Genomic DNA, 18,560 nt, shown 5'->3' with positions numbered 1-18,560 from the left:
GCTGTCGTCGTCATCATCATCTTGTAACAACCTTTCACCCCAGTGATAGCGCCGTCTAGAAAAGGGTCCACTTGGGCGTTGATGCCTTGCCAAACCTCTTGACCTACCAACTCTTCGCTCAGATGCTGGATCCATTGAACCAATCATGTGAAACCAAAAGAAGGTGCTTAGCCACCGACTCGCTTCAGCACCACTTCTTTCGGTTCCACCTGGTAACCCACTTCCATTATCATATACATAGTCACCAAGCACTCGTTCACTTCCACCTGATGGGCTACTTCCATTATCAAACACAGTCTCACCAAGTAAAAGTCTTTCCCTTTCACCTGATAGCCTATCTCCATTATCAATCACATAGTCACCAAGAACAATTGCCCCTGGCATGGATGAGCGAATGGCACTAACAATATCATTATTCACTCTCTGCTCTTCAAGGCATTGCCAGGCTTGTTGTCTCGATGGGTCAATATCAGCTGGGCAGACAGTTGGATGAACACTTCTAGCATGCCGACGTAATTCCCCATAGTTACCAGAGAACGGGCATGATTCACGAGAACAACTTCGGGACTTCAGGTTGAGATACATTCTAGCATCTTCTACAACCTTCCAACGCAGAACACTCCCGCGGCACAAAGGGCATCTCAAATTTGATCGTGGTTTTGGCTTCTCCATGTTAGTCTCTCGATAAAACCTTTCCCACAATATTCCTCGTTCTCCAAAGTCAGAATCTGCATCAAATGAGCTGCTTCCTCCAGATCCTCCAGGCATTCCCACAGTTGCAGCAGTGTTACTTGCGTTCATATCATGATTCGCATCATCCCCAGTCAAACCACTTGAAGTAGCATTAATAAAATCATGCAGATTTCTGGGTGCTAGTGTAGTATAGCTGTCTGTATTTTCTCCTGCAAGTTTTTTAAATCGGTCCAAGCAATTTGAATGCCTATAACTAGTGTCACAAATGTATGACCGACAGCCCTTCTCATGAGAAGTGCAAATGAGAAGAACAGCATTGTGCGGGTGGTCCATGCATATAGGACATGAAACTTCATCCCATTCCTTGTACAGAGTAGACATATCTGCATCATTTGAAATGCTTCGCTTCCTACCAGCCATCTATTTGCACGGTGCGACGTTGCTAATAATGAATTCATTAGCATAACATCTATTGCAGTATAGTACAAATAAAATGAACAAAACATTGTTTTATTATGTAAAATGGCAGTAGAAATCATAACTGCCTCATCAGGCAAAAACATAAAAACTTTATAAAGAAGTTTCTTCCCAAAGCAATCCCCTAAGAACTGAAAAGACAAAGTCCAACCCCAATTCCCAAACCCAAAATAATGATGGCAAGAACCAAAAAAATTTCCGCCATAGTAGGAACTCAAGTGTATGCAATCAGAAGTCTAAACTTTCAAACATAGAAAGGAAGGCAATTTAACCTCAAGAACCAAGAATCAATAAAGAAAATTTTTAATTCAGTTAATATATTATCAATGCCATGCAATCCAATATAGAAATTTTTTGACACATCACATATTTACTCACCGATAGAAGTATCGGGCTTTCTCAATACTGGAACCTCTGAATCTCAGGACACTGGATCAGAGTTAATGAAATACAGCATCTTCATTCGACTTCAAGTATATCTGACGGAAATCCAATAAAAGAATTAAATAAATACACTTCATTGACACAGAATGTACAAATCTCAAAGTAATAAGACCTCCAATACAGAATTATTGACAATATCTTGAGCAACAGTAACTAATGAGTTCTATGACCTGCAGTTGTCTTATGAATAGTAATAGTAGGTTCCATAACATCATGCTCTAAGATTTATATAATACTCACTAACAAAACATGAATTATAAAAAGGCCTAAACTTCACAGCACAAATAACACCTATGAGAAGGCCAAAGTACAAAACATTTCACCACCCAAAATGATGAACTCAAACTCAAACAATGCCTGTACTCAAATCCACAAGATTTTGGCAAACCCCTCCCATTAATGGATGGGTGTGATGACCACATTCAGCTAATTCAGAAAAGCAGAATCCAAAAACTNCAAGATTTTGGCAAACCCCTCCCATTAATGGATGGGTGTGATGACCACATTCAGCTAATTCAGAAAAGCAGAATCCAAAAACTCGACTTTTAAGAACATCTTGCTCTATACAAGCCTACAAGAGGATAACATAAAATTATTGAGACACTAACAACCCTTTAGAATAAAAAAAAAAATTGAACCGAGCTTTCCAAGATACTTTACCCAGAAACTTCGTCAAAAACAACCAAGAAACAAATGCAAAAAAAATTCAGAATACATTTATAGTCCATTTCATCCTAACATAGAAGACGAATTACGTAAAACATATTGTCCATAAATTGAAAGAAAAAGGTTATAGAAAGATATCCTGACCAAAATTCTCAAAACCCCCAAATTTTACCATGAACAGATGCTTTATTTATGCATCTATAAATACACATAATTATAAGCATCGACATCTATACACACACAAGCATCAACAACAAACGATCCAACAAGTCATAGAATACGGACAAAATCATCGTTTACGAATTAGATTTACCGAATTGAAACGGGGAGAATATAGAGCTGGCCTAGCAATTGTCCTCACCAAAAGTGATGTTAAATTGAGGGTTATTCCAACAGATAGTCAACCAAATTTGGGTGGAATTTACGATAAAGCTACCGATGAAAGTGGGTTGAAGAAATGGCGAAAAGCTGTATGAAACCTTTCCTTTCATAAAATACATATAAACAAATTAAATATACATGTATTTACAGATTCGGTGCAGAAAAAAATCCACTGAAAAGAAAAGAAAATAAGTTACAGTTTAATGGAAGTTTTGCAAGAGATTCTGAAGGAAAGAGGAAAGTATGCGAATAGAAGATTATAAGAACGAAGCAGCTGCTATTTGATTGTACATTTTGCATGCCGCCAAGTGAACAGAATATGGGGCCAGTTCTCTTCGGCCCAACCATTTCATTTTTCATTCTCTTTTCTTCAACCATGTTTGCTTAAATAAGTAAAACTTAAAAATAAATATATATATTTTTTCATACTAAATCATTTGTGGAGTAATGGTTCATAATTAAAATAAGTAAAGTTCTACTTATGAATCTGGTAAAAACATCAATTTATAGAAGTATTAAAAAATAAAGATTGAATTAGGGTGAGAATCTGCAAGACGTCGCTCACTGGACTCGCACAGATTTTTTTGAAATGGTTCTTAAGTCCTCACTTATTGGAGATGCTTATATTCTCAATGCAATTCGTAAGCCATCACCTATTGAGATTGATGCACATTTTCAAGGTAGTTCTTAAGTCAATGATTATTGGAATTACTCATATTTTCGAGGCAATCTGAAAGATCTTCCGTATTTAATAGCATATATTTCAAAGTCTAATCCGTAGATGAATGTACGAATCAAACTTGGGGACTATTATTACACCTATAAATTAAGTGATATGCTCAGACGGAGGGGACGCCACATATGCCGACGTGGTATTAACTATTGAATTGGATTTGACCATTTAATTAAACAAGGTATTTTTTGGGCCTAAGATTGGGTCCGGCCCACTTGGCCCATTTTCCACTTTTATATATATGTGATTCATTTCACAATTGAGGTATGTTCTAAAAACCTAGCCAAACTCCCTCCCCCATCTCTTGCACTCTCTCTATATTTTGTCCAACTATTGACTTGACCGTCGGAGTGCAAATAGTCATCTGACCCTTTTCTCGGTCGATAGCCTTTGCCTCCTAACAGGGTGTTCCAACGTGCAAGTGATACTTGTATGGAAGGAAGGAGGCAGTGATTCTAATTGGTACACTTTCGAGTTCAACAATGTATTGTAATACTTTTTTGTATTTTTATTCTTGTATGTTGAGTAACTAAATTGGAACATTTAGCCCAAATTAATTTTTCCTATTAAATGTGTGATTGAAATTAATTGTTTACTTCAAAATAGACTTTTTATGCTCTCAATTTCAATTCTCTAGCTCTATGCTGTTAATTGATTTCTGTATTAATTTTACATTTTTTTTTTTATTATTTGATCACTAATTCATGATCTATGAATTGCAAAACATCAAAAGGTAGGTTACAAATTTAGACCATGTAATAATATTCAACAATTGGCTAAATGGTAGAGAAATACTTCTACTATTTTACAATCTTTAATTGGATTCTTAAGTAGTTTAATGCATTTAAAAAAGACTTGTTCAAATCACGTAGAGATATAGTGAGTTGACTTAATTAAATATAATTGATTTAATTAGTGAATATGATCAAATATAACTTTAAAAATTGAACTTGAGAGGTGACATAAAAAGTGATAACTACAGTTAAGCTCCTATTTGTCACCCATTGTTTGGAAAATTAAAGAGTCGTGAATAGTATTTTTGAAGAATGTGTGGTTAAAAAGTGAATTTTATTGGTTTATGTATAGAATATTTTATTGTGTGAATTTGTGATAAAAAATCATACTATAACAAACAATTTAAAATTTTAAAAAAGTGCCAAACAGGCGCTAAATCGTGAGTTTTCAATGCTCTAACAATCATATTTGATTGTTTAATCAAAGATACACATAATCCAAATGAATCGCTTTTATTTAATTGCTTTTCTTTCTTTTTTAGTATTAGTTTTAATCAAAACTTTGCATGAAATTTTATTTTCTTCAAATAAGGAGTATGATTTTCTAACTTGATAGTTAGATAACATAATCTATGTACGATGATGAATTTTGAACTTGTTTAATTGACTTTGAACACTTGCAGTTTCGTACCAACAAGTTCCATTCCATATAGAGATGTCAAACGGGCGCTCGGCTCGTCGACTTGGCCGCGGCTCGTCAAAAACTGACTCGTGGGCCGCGAGTTGAGCAGGGGCTCAATCCCACGAGCCGAGTAGGCTCGGCTCGTTGAGTCCACGAGCTCGTCAAAAAATATGAAATTTCTAAAATGTGCAAATTTACAAAAAAAAAAAATTAAAAACTTAAAAAACTCACAAGCTCACGAGCGGCTCGGCTCAACCCGGCCCGCGAGCTCGTGAGTTAAAGTCGGCTCGACCCATTGCCATCCCTAATTCTATACAAATATACATAATCATTTTCTAGTAACTAATTCAACTCGTGGCTTTCAACACTGAAAAACCATCTATAATTGATTCATGTTGACAAAGTATATGAATGGGGATAATATGTTCTCACGTATGGCATTGCATGTGTAATGAAAACTAAAGATGAAGTTTAGGTATCTTTCTAATGCATTTGTCTACTCATACATCAAGACTGACACCTCGGTGTACCGACCCCCTCACAAGAGGGGTGCCCATGTACCCGAGGTGTCAACTCAGTGTACAAATAGAAAAATTCATCTTTCTAAATATGAAAAGGTATTTCAGACTAAGACACAAAAAACTACAACAATTTTAGACCAAACAATGGTGACGAATACAGAAGTGACCCATTTGTTGAGGTCACAAACTGATTTTTTTATTTTTCAAATAAGAAATGCAGTCTCTATGGTTTCAGACTAAGACACAAAAAACTATAACAATTTTAGACAAAACAATGGTGACGAATACAGAAGTGACCCATTTGTTGAGGTCACAAACTGATTTTTTTATTTTTCAAATAAGAAATGCAGTCTCTATGGTTTCAGACTAAGACACAAAAAACTATAACAATTTTAGACCAAACAATGGTGACGAATACAGAAGTGACCCATTTGTTGAGGTCACAAACTGATTTTTTTATTTTTCAAATAAGAAATGCAGTCTCTATGGAGCGCATTTCTTTCTCCAAACTCATGTCCCAACATCATGTTCATCAATTTAGAGACCCTCAAACCATTATTCCACATACTGATTTTCTAATAATTTTACATATTCTAACTGATAAAATAAAAAAAGATACAGAAGAATAAAAGTAATTTCAATGAAATCAACAGGCCAACTGATCTCTATGCTGAGAAATCTGTTCAAAAATTGGAAGCCTCCTTGATCTAGCAGGAGCCCATTCATTCATCACACGTTCAAGCACTTCAACGAAATCATCTTCAAAGGTTAGGCCTTCAGGAAGACTCGGCGTTAACAAAGGCAGAGTCTGCCCAGATTCTTGCAGTTCTAACAACAATTCTTCAGCACGATTTCTCGACTTTGAATCATCGAAACCTGGTAGTTTATACTGCCATATGTCTTGAAGAACCAAATTTGCCTCATCGTATCTTCCCTGTTTTATTAGGCATTGACACAAGTTGCAAGCCTTATTCGTGTCCGGGTCGATCATTTGTGCCTTTCGGTATACAACTTCTGCTGCCATGTAATTGCCTTTCTGTATGTAAGCCCAGCCTAGATTTCCCTGTTCCAAAAACCATGGTTATATCACGATCCATTATTGCGTTTGGAGCTAAAGACACATATTAGAATTGAAGAAGAAATGAAGTAGCAATAGTATCATTACCAGTATTCTTGAAGTTTCCTGCTTGACTGAAACCTGAAACTTCTTCCCATGAGAACGAGCGGTCTTAGTCGGCTTCCCATTGAAGGCCTCTCCTAAGTATATCTTTCTAAGCTTATGCTTCAGCAGTATTATTTGTTCATCAGCGTTTCCACATTTCTACAAATCAGGAAAGAAAAAAGTGTTATAAAATGTACAAAGACATGAATGAATGCAGCTTGTCCTTGTATCATTCTTGAGACAGACAAACAATGAACATCAAACAACATTTAAAGTTATGACTTCCCAAAGAACATTCTGTCTCTACTTCAAGGGGATTAACGTCAAACATTCCGAGAAGTCAATAATTAATTTTAATTACATATCTTATGGGATCTGTAACTTTTTAACTGCATCTTTCATTCTTTTTTATCACAATTTACTAAAAGTCTTATTTTAATCCCTAATAGACAGTAGCTTTAGACAAAAAAGTTGGGGAATTGATACTTATACATCCAAGGTCACTGCTTGGATGACAGCCCCTGACATGTGCGGGGCTTGCAATTTTTTTTTTTTGCGCGCAGACCCTCTCACATGTGAGGGGACGGTACATGTAGCTCAGTCCAAAAAGTTATTAAGAAGAGTTCAATAATCTTAAAAGTAGATTTTAACTAAATTTTTTAGTCGACAGCTTCGCATTTAGACAAATAATACAGCGTTTTGTTCGCGAACATGTTTCACCAATATGATTATGACTAAATCCATGTTTATGGGCTCAACTGGACATTTTGTTCACTTTTTGAAAATTATGCTGATTTTTGTATACTTTTTCTTTAATTGTAAGTTGATTTGCAATTTCCTTAAAATATCCTACTAGGATTTTGTTGTGTCAAGTTTTTAGGGACTTGAGATACTCGAATTTTTTGTTGAATAAAATAGGCTTTGATTCATGTATGATTATATGCCATGTTTCAATGGAGACGATATCCTCGTCAGTCAAAACGACATGAGAATTCATTGCCATATACATGAATAATTCTTTACTACTACTGAGATTTGAATCTAATCTTAAAAGGTAGACGTTGTTAAGATGTGTAGTCCAATTCTAATTTATATATTTATTTTATCTTTAATTGACATGAAATTTTACCCTTAAAAATCACAATTAAAATAAAATATAAAAAAGAAGAAGAAGGCGTAAGTGTTACGAGCATGATGATCTATATGCTGGATACCTTGTACAAGTCAATGAGAACGTTGTCAAGTGATTCTTGGGCTTGTTTTGAACAAAGGCTCCTAAAGGACTTGATGGCTTCGATGCCCTCTTCAGTTCTATCCAATTGTTTCATAACCACAGCCATATCCTTGAGAGCACTGTCCACTCTATCTCCTGCGTTAATGGCCTTCCAAAACCATACTATAGCTGTTTCTGGATCTTTCTGTACTATCTAAAACCCAAAAAATATTCAAAAACATCAAGAAAATATATTATAATTACAATTTTGCTAGACAATCCTGATTGAACGTGAGAATACTGATATATGTTCTAACAAAGTTGACCTTTTTAGATAGAATTATGAGAGTCGAATGAAAAAAAAATCCTAAACCTTATTGAAAAAAAAAAAAAAAAAAAAAAAAGTTAAATAAGGAACGCTACGAAAGATATTTTACAATTTATTTCTTGTTCTAGTTTAATGTCAAAATCGATCCGACATAATTTTTAATTATTATCATTATTATTTTTTATTTTTTTGAAGCTAGAATGAAGTTACTTATTAGTTGAAGCCATAAAAAGTCCATAACAATGTGCAATTGGTAAAAAAAATTCGAAACGATACATTAGAGTTCATTCAAGGTTTTCAAATACAATTAAAAACTTTTAAAAATCCAAAGAATTTTGATATTGAACGTGAGAATACTGATATATGTTCTAACAAAGTTGACCTTTTTAGATAGAACTTTGAGAGTCGGGATAGAAAGAGAGATTTGATAGATGGAAACAGCAGACCTGAGCATGCTTAGCCCTAACATATGGACCATCACCTGAAGGAACCTTGTGAATTACATGAAATGGTTCTTTCTCTTTCTTCACCATCTTCTTTAAACCCCCTTCCATTTTTTATAATCTCTATAAAAGTTCATACACAGCAGTATATACATCCGCAATCTAGAGAGAGGCTGGCAGATTCAGATGGAGGGAAGTAGCCACGGATACATCATATATACAGTTAACTAATGAATCTGGACAACGGCGACGTCCATATTCTAGGATCTCAGTTTGGACAAAGAAAAGCCAGTTCCAGGGTGACACGCGTCAGTATGTCCCCTGTAATAATTTCGAGGAAAATTGCAGCAGAGACCCAAACCTTTTAAATATTATTAGACTTTTCCCAAACCATTAATTTGTTATAACCGTCACCCTAAAAAACCTTTCGAAATATTTCAGCGTAGGCTCTTTTGGACGGTTTTCATCTAAATATCTATTAGTTGATTAAAAAATTTGACTTTAACCATATTTTTAACTTTTCATTTATTACATTAATATAAGTTAGAAATTAAATTGGAAAAAATAAGAAATTAGAAAAAACCACTCATCTTCTTCCTTTCACCCCGTCCAAAAGGGACTCAGCTGCAACGTTTCGAAAAGTTTGGAATAACGATTGCAACAAATTAAAAGATTGAAAAAAATCTGCTAATATTTTAAAAGTTTGGAACCTCCGCTGCAATTTTTCCAATAATGTCGCTTTGGCATTTTAACCAAAAAAAAAAAAATAGAAAGGATTTTTTTGTTAACTTTTTCCTTACGAAATACAAAGGAATCTAATGTTTGCTTTTAACAGTTTGTCAATGCCATTGCTCGACGGAATTTCTCTCTGCCACCAAGAATAATATTATTCATATAGATAATTTATGTCATTATTATTATTTACTAAATAGAAATATTTTTATATTTCATTGTATAAATAGGATCATCACTCATAAACAAACTAAATTAGTACTTAAATAAGTTATAATTAAGCCATTGTTTGTCATCTTTTAACAAATTAAATTATTTGCTAAAGTAACATTCTCCACCACATATTCATACAATAAAATATTTTACACACAAATCAATAAAATTTCTATAAATTTTAATCACACATTCTTCAAAATATACTTTTCAAAATTCTATAATTTCTCCCATAATGGGAAACAAACTGACTCTAAAAGTACTTGATTTTATAGTTCTTTTTATCTTTTTTTTTTTTTCAATAAAGAGATTAGACTATTCTATTTAGCCTATGTTTGACGGAATTTATTTCAAAACTCTTTTTTCTATGTGTTCATTTTCAATCAAACAATAAAATATTTTGCATATAAATCTAAAAATTTTCTCTACTTTTTAACTACACATTCTCCAAAAATTCATTATTCAAAACTTTATTTTTGCCAAATAATGATCTTGAAGAAGAAGACAGCGGCTGCTTTATGGCTCAAGCTGGAGCAGTTGTGCATGACAAAGAGTCTGACGAGCAAACTGACTCTAAAGTAGAAGTTGTATTCCCATCGCATGGCAAAAGGAGGGTCACTGCAGGACCATCTTGCTATGTTCAAGGAAATCATTGCAGATCTGGAGACGTTGGAGGTAAAGTATGATGAAGAGGATCTGGCCTTGATCCTGTTGTGTTCGCTACCCAATTCTTTTTCGTCGTCTCGTGATACTATTCTGTATAGTCGTGACACGCTTACCATTGAGGAGGTATATGAAGCCCTGTTCTCAAAGGAGAGGATGGAGCTGTTGGTAAGAGATCCTACATCTAAGGGTGGGGATGCTCCTGTTACTTATGGTGATCGACGGAGGGGTAGATCGAAGGTGAGGTACAGCAATGTGTATTGTTATTACTGTAAGAAAAAAAGACACGTCAAGAAAGATTGCGACAAGTTGCAGGGTAAAGGTAATTTACATGCAAATCATTTGGGGCAATCTTGTAATTCGGACGAAACCAATGTAGTTGAAAATTTTTCTGATGATGGAGATGTGATGTTGGCTATATCTGATGGGAAATCCAAACCTGAGGAGTGGATTCTGGATCCTGCATGTTCGTATCGTATATGTTCTAATAGGGCGTTATTCCAGACATATGAGGCGATAAAGCAAGGTAGAGTTATCATGGGAAACAACCAATCTTACTGGGTTGTAGGAATCAATCGGGTCAGATTGAGGCTACAAGATGGGACAGTGAGGACACTTGATCAGGTTCGTCATATTCCAAACTTGACAAAGAATCTCATATCGCTTAGTACCCTGGATGCAAAAGGGTATAAATTTTCTAGTGGAGGTGGAGTCCTGAAGGTTCAGAAAGGTGTTCGGATTGTACTGGAGGGAGGAATGAGATCCCAATTGTACATTTTGCAGGGAAGTGCAGAACCAGTTCAGAGACATTTGGACAAGTTTAGTACCGTGGTGGAAATTCAGTTTGGTACATTACCTCTTGTGTTAGGCTCTGGGTCAGTTTCGAACTTTGCTCGTGGGAGTGTTGGTGATTCTACTTTGCCACCAATTTCAGTAGATACACTTTGTTCTTGTGCTAGTGGACTCATGGAGTGTAGGTTTAGTGGTGTCAATAATGTTTGTTATGCCTTAGGGATCGTTAATGGTGACAGTTCTAGCAAAGGGCATTCCGATCGTGCATTTGGTGTGGTTTCTACTACAGGGTGTGCTCCGACCCTGTCTAGTGATTATTAATTCCAGGTGGAATTTTGGGAACCTAGGTTTGGGTTCGGGTGTCGCATGTAGACGCCGAGTGGGGAAACGTGTTTTCGTGGAGAGTTCGGTTACTGTGTTGAAGAGCTCGGTTATTCTGATGCGGACGGATCATTTCTCAAGGTGGAGAAATTTGGAGCATCGTTCGTTGCACAGGAATTTCAAGTCAAGGTGGAGATTGTTAAATATGTGTCTCGAAATTTGGCAAGAATTTGGTAATCTTAGGTTTTGGAAAGAAATCTTGTTGGAGCCATATGATTTTAGGAAATAATCAATAGGATTCAAGAAATATGGAAAGAATCAATTGAAATCCAAGATTAGGAAGGAAATAATTTGAAACCGTGAAGAAAGGAAAGAAAATTGTCGGACACGTGACACGTCTTTTTCTTTTACGTGATTTTTTTTCCTAATTTTATATTTTTTTTCTAGTTTTAGCGTTTGACTCGTGTACTATAAATACGTGGCTTCTCTTTCAGTTTGGTTGAAGCCAATTGCTGCAATTCTCTCCATAGTGATTGAATAAAATAACATTGTTCCTCTGCCAGTTTCCTTTTATTTTGCATCTTTTACTTTAATCTTGTTCTTGGTTATTTTGTGATCTTTATTTATACTTCATATTAGGTTCATCAAATCTCAATTCTTGCGTTGTCTTCATCGGTCCCAACAGTTAGTAGTCGATTATCAGTTGAAAGCTAAGCAAATATGTGTTAATCAGCTAATTAACTTCTACATTTGAATTCTAGAGTCTAATTTGAGGAGTACCACCACCGTCTTGGACCTTCCTAGTTGAGTTGAGTTGCAAGTTTGAGCTAGATAGCGTAGTGGATGACGCTACTAAAGACCGACTCGTGAGTTAGACTTTGAACCTCTTTTCATGAAATACTATTTAATTTTTAAGGAAGAAAAAAAGACATTAGCTTTGTTGAGTTGTGTGTGCCCATAAAATATTGTTTATTTTTATTGAGGAAATTGCAGACGATGTCAATTTTTTCCAAGATATTTACAAAAATGTCACTTTTTTTTAAAGATTGCAAGAATGTCAATTTAAGATATATTTGCCCCTGAAGATAATTTCAAATTTCATACATGCCCTAATTAAATGAGATTTGACCCAATAGAAGAAATTGTACAAAAAATTATCAACTTCAAGGATGAAAAGTTGGAAAAAAATAGAGATGAATCTTATTTCTCTCATTCAAACAACCCTAACTCTCTCTCTCTCTCTCTCTCTCATTACAGACTTCGATCCAAGAGAGAAAAATCCTTTTTTTTACTCAACTTTTGTAATATTTTCATCTGTAAATGGTTTATGAGATGCGAAAAAATGGAGCTTTTTGTTGGGTTTAAAATAAGACCTGGGGCTTGGATTAGAAAGAGGTAAAAATCTTTTTAATATCCTATAACTTTTTGAACATTTTGAATAATTTTTGGCTGTTTTATGGTTGAAAATGTTTTTCCCTTACCTTTTGCAATTTCATACCATAAATTTTAATTTTCTCTTTTATATACATCTTCTTTTAGTGATGCATATATGCACACGTTACACTTGCCAACACTAATGTTGAGGGAAAATATTATCTAGGGTTCCAGTTTAATATTTATTCTCTTCCTTTGCTTTCAAAGTTCAAATTTCAAGTATTTTGTTGTTTCAATGTTGGGTGAAAATCTGGATTGACACTTGACATACCTTTCGTTTCAATATTTTTGGTACTTGTGTGATATGGAAATAACATTGCTATCACTTGGAATCCATTTGTTGTGGGCGGTACTCATATTTGGGTTGAACTCTTGCTAGACAGTTGACAGCATACCTGTGGTTTTAATGTTTTGTTATGCTCGAATATGGAGTGAAATAATTTTCACTAATACCTATTCGCTTAGAGGTGAAAAGTAGATTTCCCGATAGTTCATCTGTCGACAGTTCACTAGTGTAGAGAAATACCATCGCGCTTAACTGTCGTTCCCGACAGTTAGCCTCAATAATTCTCAACAGATAAACTGTCAAGAACCACAGTTCAGTCCTTCCCTCCACTCAATTCCACGAGTCAAACTTTGGTTCATTCTAACATTGCACGTGTGTTTTGCATGAGCATATATGAAATGCTATGATCTCATGATTTTTTGATTGATTTGTCCGTTTGTGGTTAGATTTTTTCCATCCGAACGTCTCACATGTGACTGATTTGTCCATGTGTGGTTATATTTTTGTGCTTCACGTTCTTATTTGTATTACAATGCTACTACCGTCACGATTCATTCTTCATAATTTTCGAATCACGTGCAATTCAAATCTATTTTTGTGAAAGTTGCTTGTTTGAGAAATATGGATGAATTTAGATTACGATAGATTGCATTAATCAATTGAGTTATATTATGTACTGTGATCGGATTGTTTTTGCACACAAGGTGAACGTTATTGCATTTCTTCACATTATTTTCTACTTACTTTATCTCGGAATACTAATTTTACCAATGTATGATGACATATGATCAGATTCATACCCATGACCTGAATGATCCTCAAAGTGTTGGTGCACACATTTTTGTTATAACTGGAGGTGGAACCAATCAATTTCGTTGTCAAAGAAAGAGCTACCTTCACAACGGTCTACTTCAGACGACTGTGGCAACTGTACGAAAGAACATTTTGTTTTCTATTTATGTATATAATTTTGCGTTTGTTGGTTCTATTTATGTGATATTGACAAAGGAAACTGTTTGTGTTTCGTACAGAAAATGTTTATAGTAAGGAATAGTAGATAGTAAAGAGTAGTTGATTGTTTTTTAAATATAGTTATGGAGCTACTCCACAGTACAAAACAATGGTCACATCATGTTCGGTACTTGAGGAAAATTGTGTACATAAAAATGGTTTTTGATGCGTTTTATAACTTTCTTGCTTTCTAAACTCGTTTAATTTATCGATTAAATTTGGTATCCAATTGAAAATAAGCATGATTGAAATGACTATTATGATTTGTTTCAATCGAAAATGTTTGTGAATCATGGTAATATCACTGGACTTCATTTTCTTACAAAACATAATGAACACTTCTTTGATTGCATTAAAATATTGTGCGTACCATGTTTCAATCAAGATGAAATGGTACACATGATTTAATGTACACAATTTTCATAAATAATAGACCAAGTATGGCTGATACAAGCACAATTAGACTTTAAAAGCATCACACTAATTTTCTTTCAAATTCAATTTGAGATGTGCTGAATATAAGTCTTCATCGTCGAGTATTTTGATCGGAGGTATATTCAAGTTAAAAACCTTGAACTTCAATTCAATTTGAGTGCGGGGATCAAGAATATCAAGTTTATCCTTCATCATTAACAAAAGTCCAGTTACGGTATTACTTGTCGAAACCAGAATGTAAGTGGTTTTGTCCCCTCTCCACTTCTATTTGTCATCCGCATGAGCAAACTTTCTCCCATGCGCACGATGAATCTCGTAAAAGGTCCAATCAAAGCTTTCCATCATTTTTATATGTTCAATTTGATAGTAAAACTATATATCCCGACAGTTTGTAATCTCCAGATTCGACATTTCAAATGTCCAACCCGACGGTTTATAAATGTCACATTCGACAGTTAAATCGTCGAAAATGTCGAGAAGCTGATGACAGTGGGTGGAACAAATTCTTCAGCACAACATATTAAGTGTGATCATTAGTATTGAACTAGATGAAAAATGTCAGATTGGCCTTGTCATTGAAGAAACATTTAATGAAAACATTATCTTGTTTGAATGGAAGAAAGTACTCAAAAGCTTAATAGTGATAATCACATTTGTGAATGATTCAAAAATAAAGAAATCAATAGTTTCAAAAATTTTAAATAAATATGTCAAAGTTTTATTTAATATTTACTAAACTGTAAACTATAGAAGTAAAATATAAATATTTTCTCAATGAAAATGAAAAAGATAAGAACAATTAGGGTTTGTAAGGGAAGAAGAAGATATATTTGTTTATGTTTTATTTTTAATTTCTTTTACCATTTTTTATTAACACAAATTCATGTTAATCAATATAATACACATTTATCCATATTTTTTATATATAAAATAAATCATAACATCAACATAATCAACTCCTTCAAATCAAGCATTAAATGCTAATGAAAATGTGTCATTAAGGGTAATTTGGATATTTTATACAAAAAGTGACATTTTTGCTTACATAAAGTGAAAATGACAACTTTTGAAAACCTTGTTAATTTTGTGACATTCTTGAAAATTCCCCTAATATATTTTGCTATAATGAAATAATTAATTATAATAAATAAATTGTAATTTTATTTATTTATTGCATCATTTATTATTGAACATGCAAATTAAAGTGTTTATGATCACTTGAGAGAATATAAGTTGTGTACTTGTGTTAAGAAGTATCATGTGACACAGCTTATATTTTGATTGTTCACAACCAGTTGGCACATTGTACTGATAGGTTGTAGTATTAATCGATTTACTATTCAAACTTGTGATTTGTCCTTATCATAGAAATAATTCAATATTCTTTTTCCTTTCTAAATTTTCAAGTAAAGTACTTTTTTCATACATCTTATCGTTGAAATTTTCATCACCTTGCACCTAAATTAATACAAAAAATAAAAAGATGTAAGATTGTACCAAAGCCAAGTACAAGTTGCCAAGATATACGTTAATTCGACACAACTCACTATTTAACGTATTCAGACTATGAATTCGATAAAGATTGATAAAGAAATCGATCTTGCTAGAACATCCGCCATTATGTTGCATGTTGCGGGCAAAACATCGTCTATAAAACCTCTGCAGAACTATACTGAGAACCCTTCAATACCAGAGCGACTGACAACATATGCTGCCTAAGAGTCCACCGTAAGTGTCTCGCAACTTAGGCAGACCAGAGCTCAGCGTGTCCTTTTAGTTTGATCAGTAAATTTAAAGGGAAATTTCTCATTCTACATTTCAACCAACCAGTAGGAACACTCTTAAAGCACGTCCGTTCACATAGCAGATGAGGAGAGATATTCGCATAGACTATCTAGTATTTTGAAACAGGAAAATAGATTAGCAACACGAATCAAAACATTATAGCGGAAAGCCTGGCTATACCTGCTCTTTGGCATGAAATAGAAGCATATCTGGAACAACCTTCACCACATATCAACATGATAAAAGTCGAGCAAATGAACTCCTTAACAACCCAAGGTAACATAAGGCACAAGTAAAGACAAATCTAAAAGGAAATCATGAGGCCAGACAATGCAAGCTTTAGGTAGATCATACAAGATCAATTTTGAGACTATGCCTTGTTGCCATCACCCCTTGTATAGTTGCTCATCCGCCCACGGCCATAGCCTCTGCCACCTCTGTAGAAGCCCGAGAAATAAAATGAAATTAAGCTATTATGTTGTGATGATTTAGCACCACGAGTCTATCTCATTCGAGAAAAGAGTTGTGAAAGCTCAAACCATTTAAGATTTTGAAAGCTCAAACCATAAATTAATTAAAAGCCCAACAATTTAAAAGATTAAGTTTAAGTAAATTTGATTATAAAGATTTAATGAATAATTGGGTTGCCCCAATGGTCATCTATATGGTATTTCATATAGGCAACCCAAGTTCGAATCACCATGTAGATATTTTTATAAAACTTTTTTTATGAATTTTTTTTAGGCTTAAAAACTCTTCAAATTCTTAATTAAAGATCCAATTTAACAAACTTTGTGATAATACAACTTCCCCCATTTAGTTTTTCATTAAAAAGAAAGGTTACAAGAAGTGGAATGTCACTTTTTCACTACATCATTCCTTAAATCCGAATTTCATCTTATTTTCTCTCAAAAAAAATGTATTTTATATCAATTTAAGCCAAGGAAATAACAAGGATGAGAATAAGAAAGGCTTTTTACACATTTGTTCTTTGATATCCAAGAAAATTCAAGGTAGGTTGGGTTTCGTTTTCAAATTTGATTTTTCATTAAAAGTTGAATGAAATGGTACCTCCAGGTACGGTGCTTCGGCGCTCCTATAGTTTGAATGATCATTCTCCGACTCTACGTGTTATGATAATGCTATAGATATCCGATTTTACCGAAAATCCATCTACGTGCCACAGTATGAATCCATGGTTCGAATTTTCTAATTTGATTACGAAATGCACCGATGATATTTATTGAGTTTCAAACTCATGGGTTAAATCCCTTATTACATGTTGATTTCATTCTTTTGTTGGGGACGCGGATGATGGTGGTTGAAGATACAATTTGACATGAAAAAACCTGTGAATTAACAACTTTAAATTGATTATGAAATATTTGTGTTTCCTATTAATTACTTTTCTATGGACATCGTATATGAAACTATTTCTACGAACATTTTCTTATGAATAGGTTATGTTTAAAAATATATATATGTGATCTAAAATTTACTAACGAAACACCGTCTACAAAAAAAAAATGTCAACTAGTTAATGTTACTGTTTTCTTAGAAATTTCAGTTTCTGCTCAGATTTTAAAAATTCATAACTAATTTGTTACTTCGAATTTTTGAACAAAGCTAATGGTGTTTGATAGCCTCATTAGTTAGCTATTGAATAAACTTAGAATTATGTAAATCCGATATCGGTAAGATTTTATATCTCACTTTAAGTAAACATAGTGTTGCTATTTTCTGAAAATTCCAGTTTCTACCATTGACCTTAAAAATTCGTAACTCAATTGTCACTTGCGATTTTTGGATAAAACCAGTGGAAATTAATAGCCTCATGGATTAGCTACTGAATAAACTCAAAATCATGTCAATCCAATATCTATGAAATTTTATATGCCACCTTAAGTATGCTGCTCTGGGTTACTTCCCAAATCGAGTCGCTGCGAGATTTTGAAAAATATTTTAACATCTCATATGTCACCGACGAAAGCTGAATTTTGGATATGTTATATTATGAGAAGTTCCCTACTTTCTCTTAAAGTTTCGTGAAGTTTCGACCTAGATTACTATGTAAACGAGTTTACTTTAAAACTTACTGCGCAAAAATGGAAAGTCAAACAACAACATTTATTTTTAAATTCTTGCCTAGAATTTCACGTAACAAAAATGTATTTATGCATGGATGTCACCTGAAGACATTAGGAATTACTTTCTTTTGTATTGAGTTATATTGTCATTTATTGTCCTTTTAAAAAAAATATTTTTAAATTAAATCTTTATAATTTCCTCTAAAAGTTTAGCTATTTTTTTAAGTTTACAGCTAAAAGTACAATTAATTTAGCGATGTTCCGGTCCTTGCAGGTCAAGGCATTACAGCGTGATATCAGAGCACGAGTTTAGTCGATTCTATA

The 18,560-nt window shown here is 33.9% G+C and overlaps 2 protein-coding genes across 3 annotated transcripts in view; both read right to left on the bottom strand.

Moving 5' to 3' along the window:
- The window catches only part of LOC111384901, a 3,800-nt gene extending 813 nt beyond the window's left edge, over positions 1-2,987 (bottom strand). Inside the window, exons 1-3 of the mRNA XM_023009242.1 lie at positions 2,594-2,987; positions 1,549-1,649; positions 3-1,113 (exon numbers count right to left, since the gene is read on the bottom strand). Of these exons, the coding sequence (XP_022865010.1) occupies positions 3-1,113 (1,111 nt within the window). The 5' untranslated portion in view covers positions 1,549-1,649; positions 2,594-2,987. The remainder of the gene's footprint in view (positions 1-2; positions 1,114-1,548; positions 1,650-2,593) is intronic.
- Positions 2,988-5,736: 2,749 nt separating this feature from the next.
- LOC111384902 (protein SULFUR DEFICIENCY-INDUCED 1-like) lies at positions 5,737-8,669 on the bottom strand. Of its 2 annotated transcripts, none has more exons than XM_023009243.1 (4): positions 8,481-8,669; positions 7,708-7,920; positions 6,497-6,652; positions 5,737-6,394 (listed from the first exon to the last, which is right to left on the bottom strand). In XM_023009243.1, the coding sequence occupies exons 1-4, from the start codon at positions 8,586-8,588 to the stop codon at positions 5,978-5,980; spliced, it is 894 nt and encodes a 297-aa protein (XP_022865011.1). In that variant the 5' UTR covers positions 8,589-8,669; the 3' UTR covers positions 5,737-5,977. The 2 variants fall into 2 exon arrangements, with proteins under 2 accessions (XP_022865011.1, XP_022865012.1); XM_023009244.1 differs by having other exon boundaries at positions 8,417-8,653.
- Positions 8,670-18,560: the final 9,891 nt, after the last annotated feature.

This window comes from Olea europaea, unplaced genomic scaffold (assembly GCF_002742605.1).
Source record: "Olea europaea var. sylvestris unplaced genomic scaffold, O_europaea_v1 scaffold3041, whole genome shotgun sequence".
Lineage (NCBI taxonomy): Eukaryota > Viridiplantae > Streptophyta > Magnoliopsida > Lamiales > Oleaceae > Olea > Olea europaea.
This window is presented reverse-complemented; position numbering and strand designations above follow the sequence as displayed.

Excerpts from the sequence above, each read along its gene's own strand:
- LOC111384902 (XM_023009243.1), bottom strand. The coding sequence starts at position 8,588 with ATGGAAGGGGGTTTAAAGAAGATGGTGAAGAAAGAGAAAGAACCATTT. Across the intron at positions 7,921-8,480 it reads TTAGGGCTAAGCATGCTCAG|ATAGTACAGAAAGATCCAGA; the intron begins GTCTGCTGTTTC and ends TTTGGGTTTTAG. Across the intron at positions 6,653-7,707 it reads TTCTCATTGACTTGTACAAG|AAATGTGGAAACGCTGATGA; the intron begins GTATCCAGCATA and ends CCTGATTTGTAG.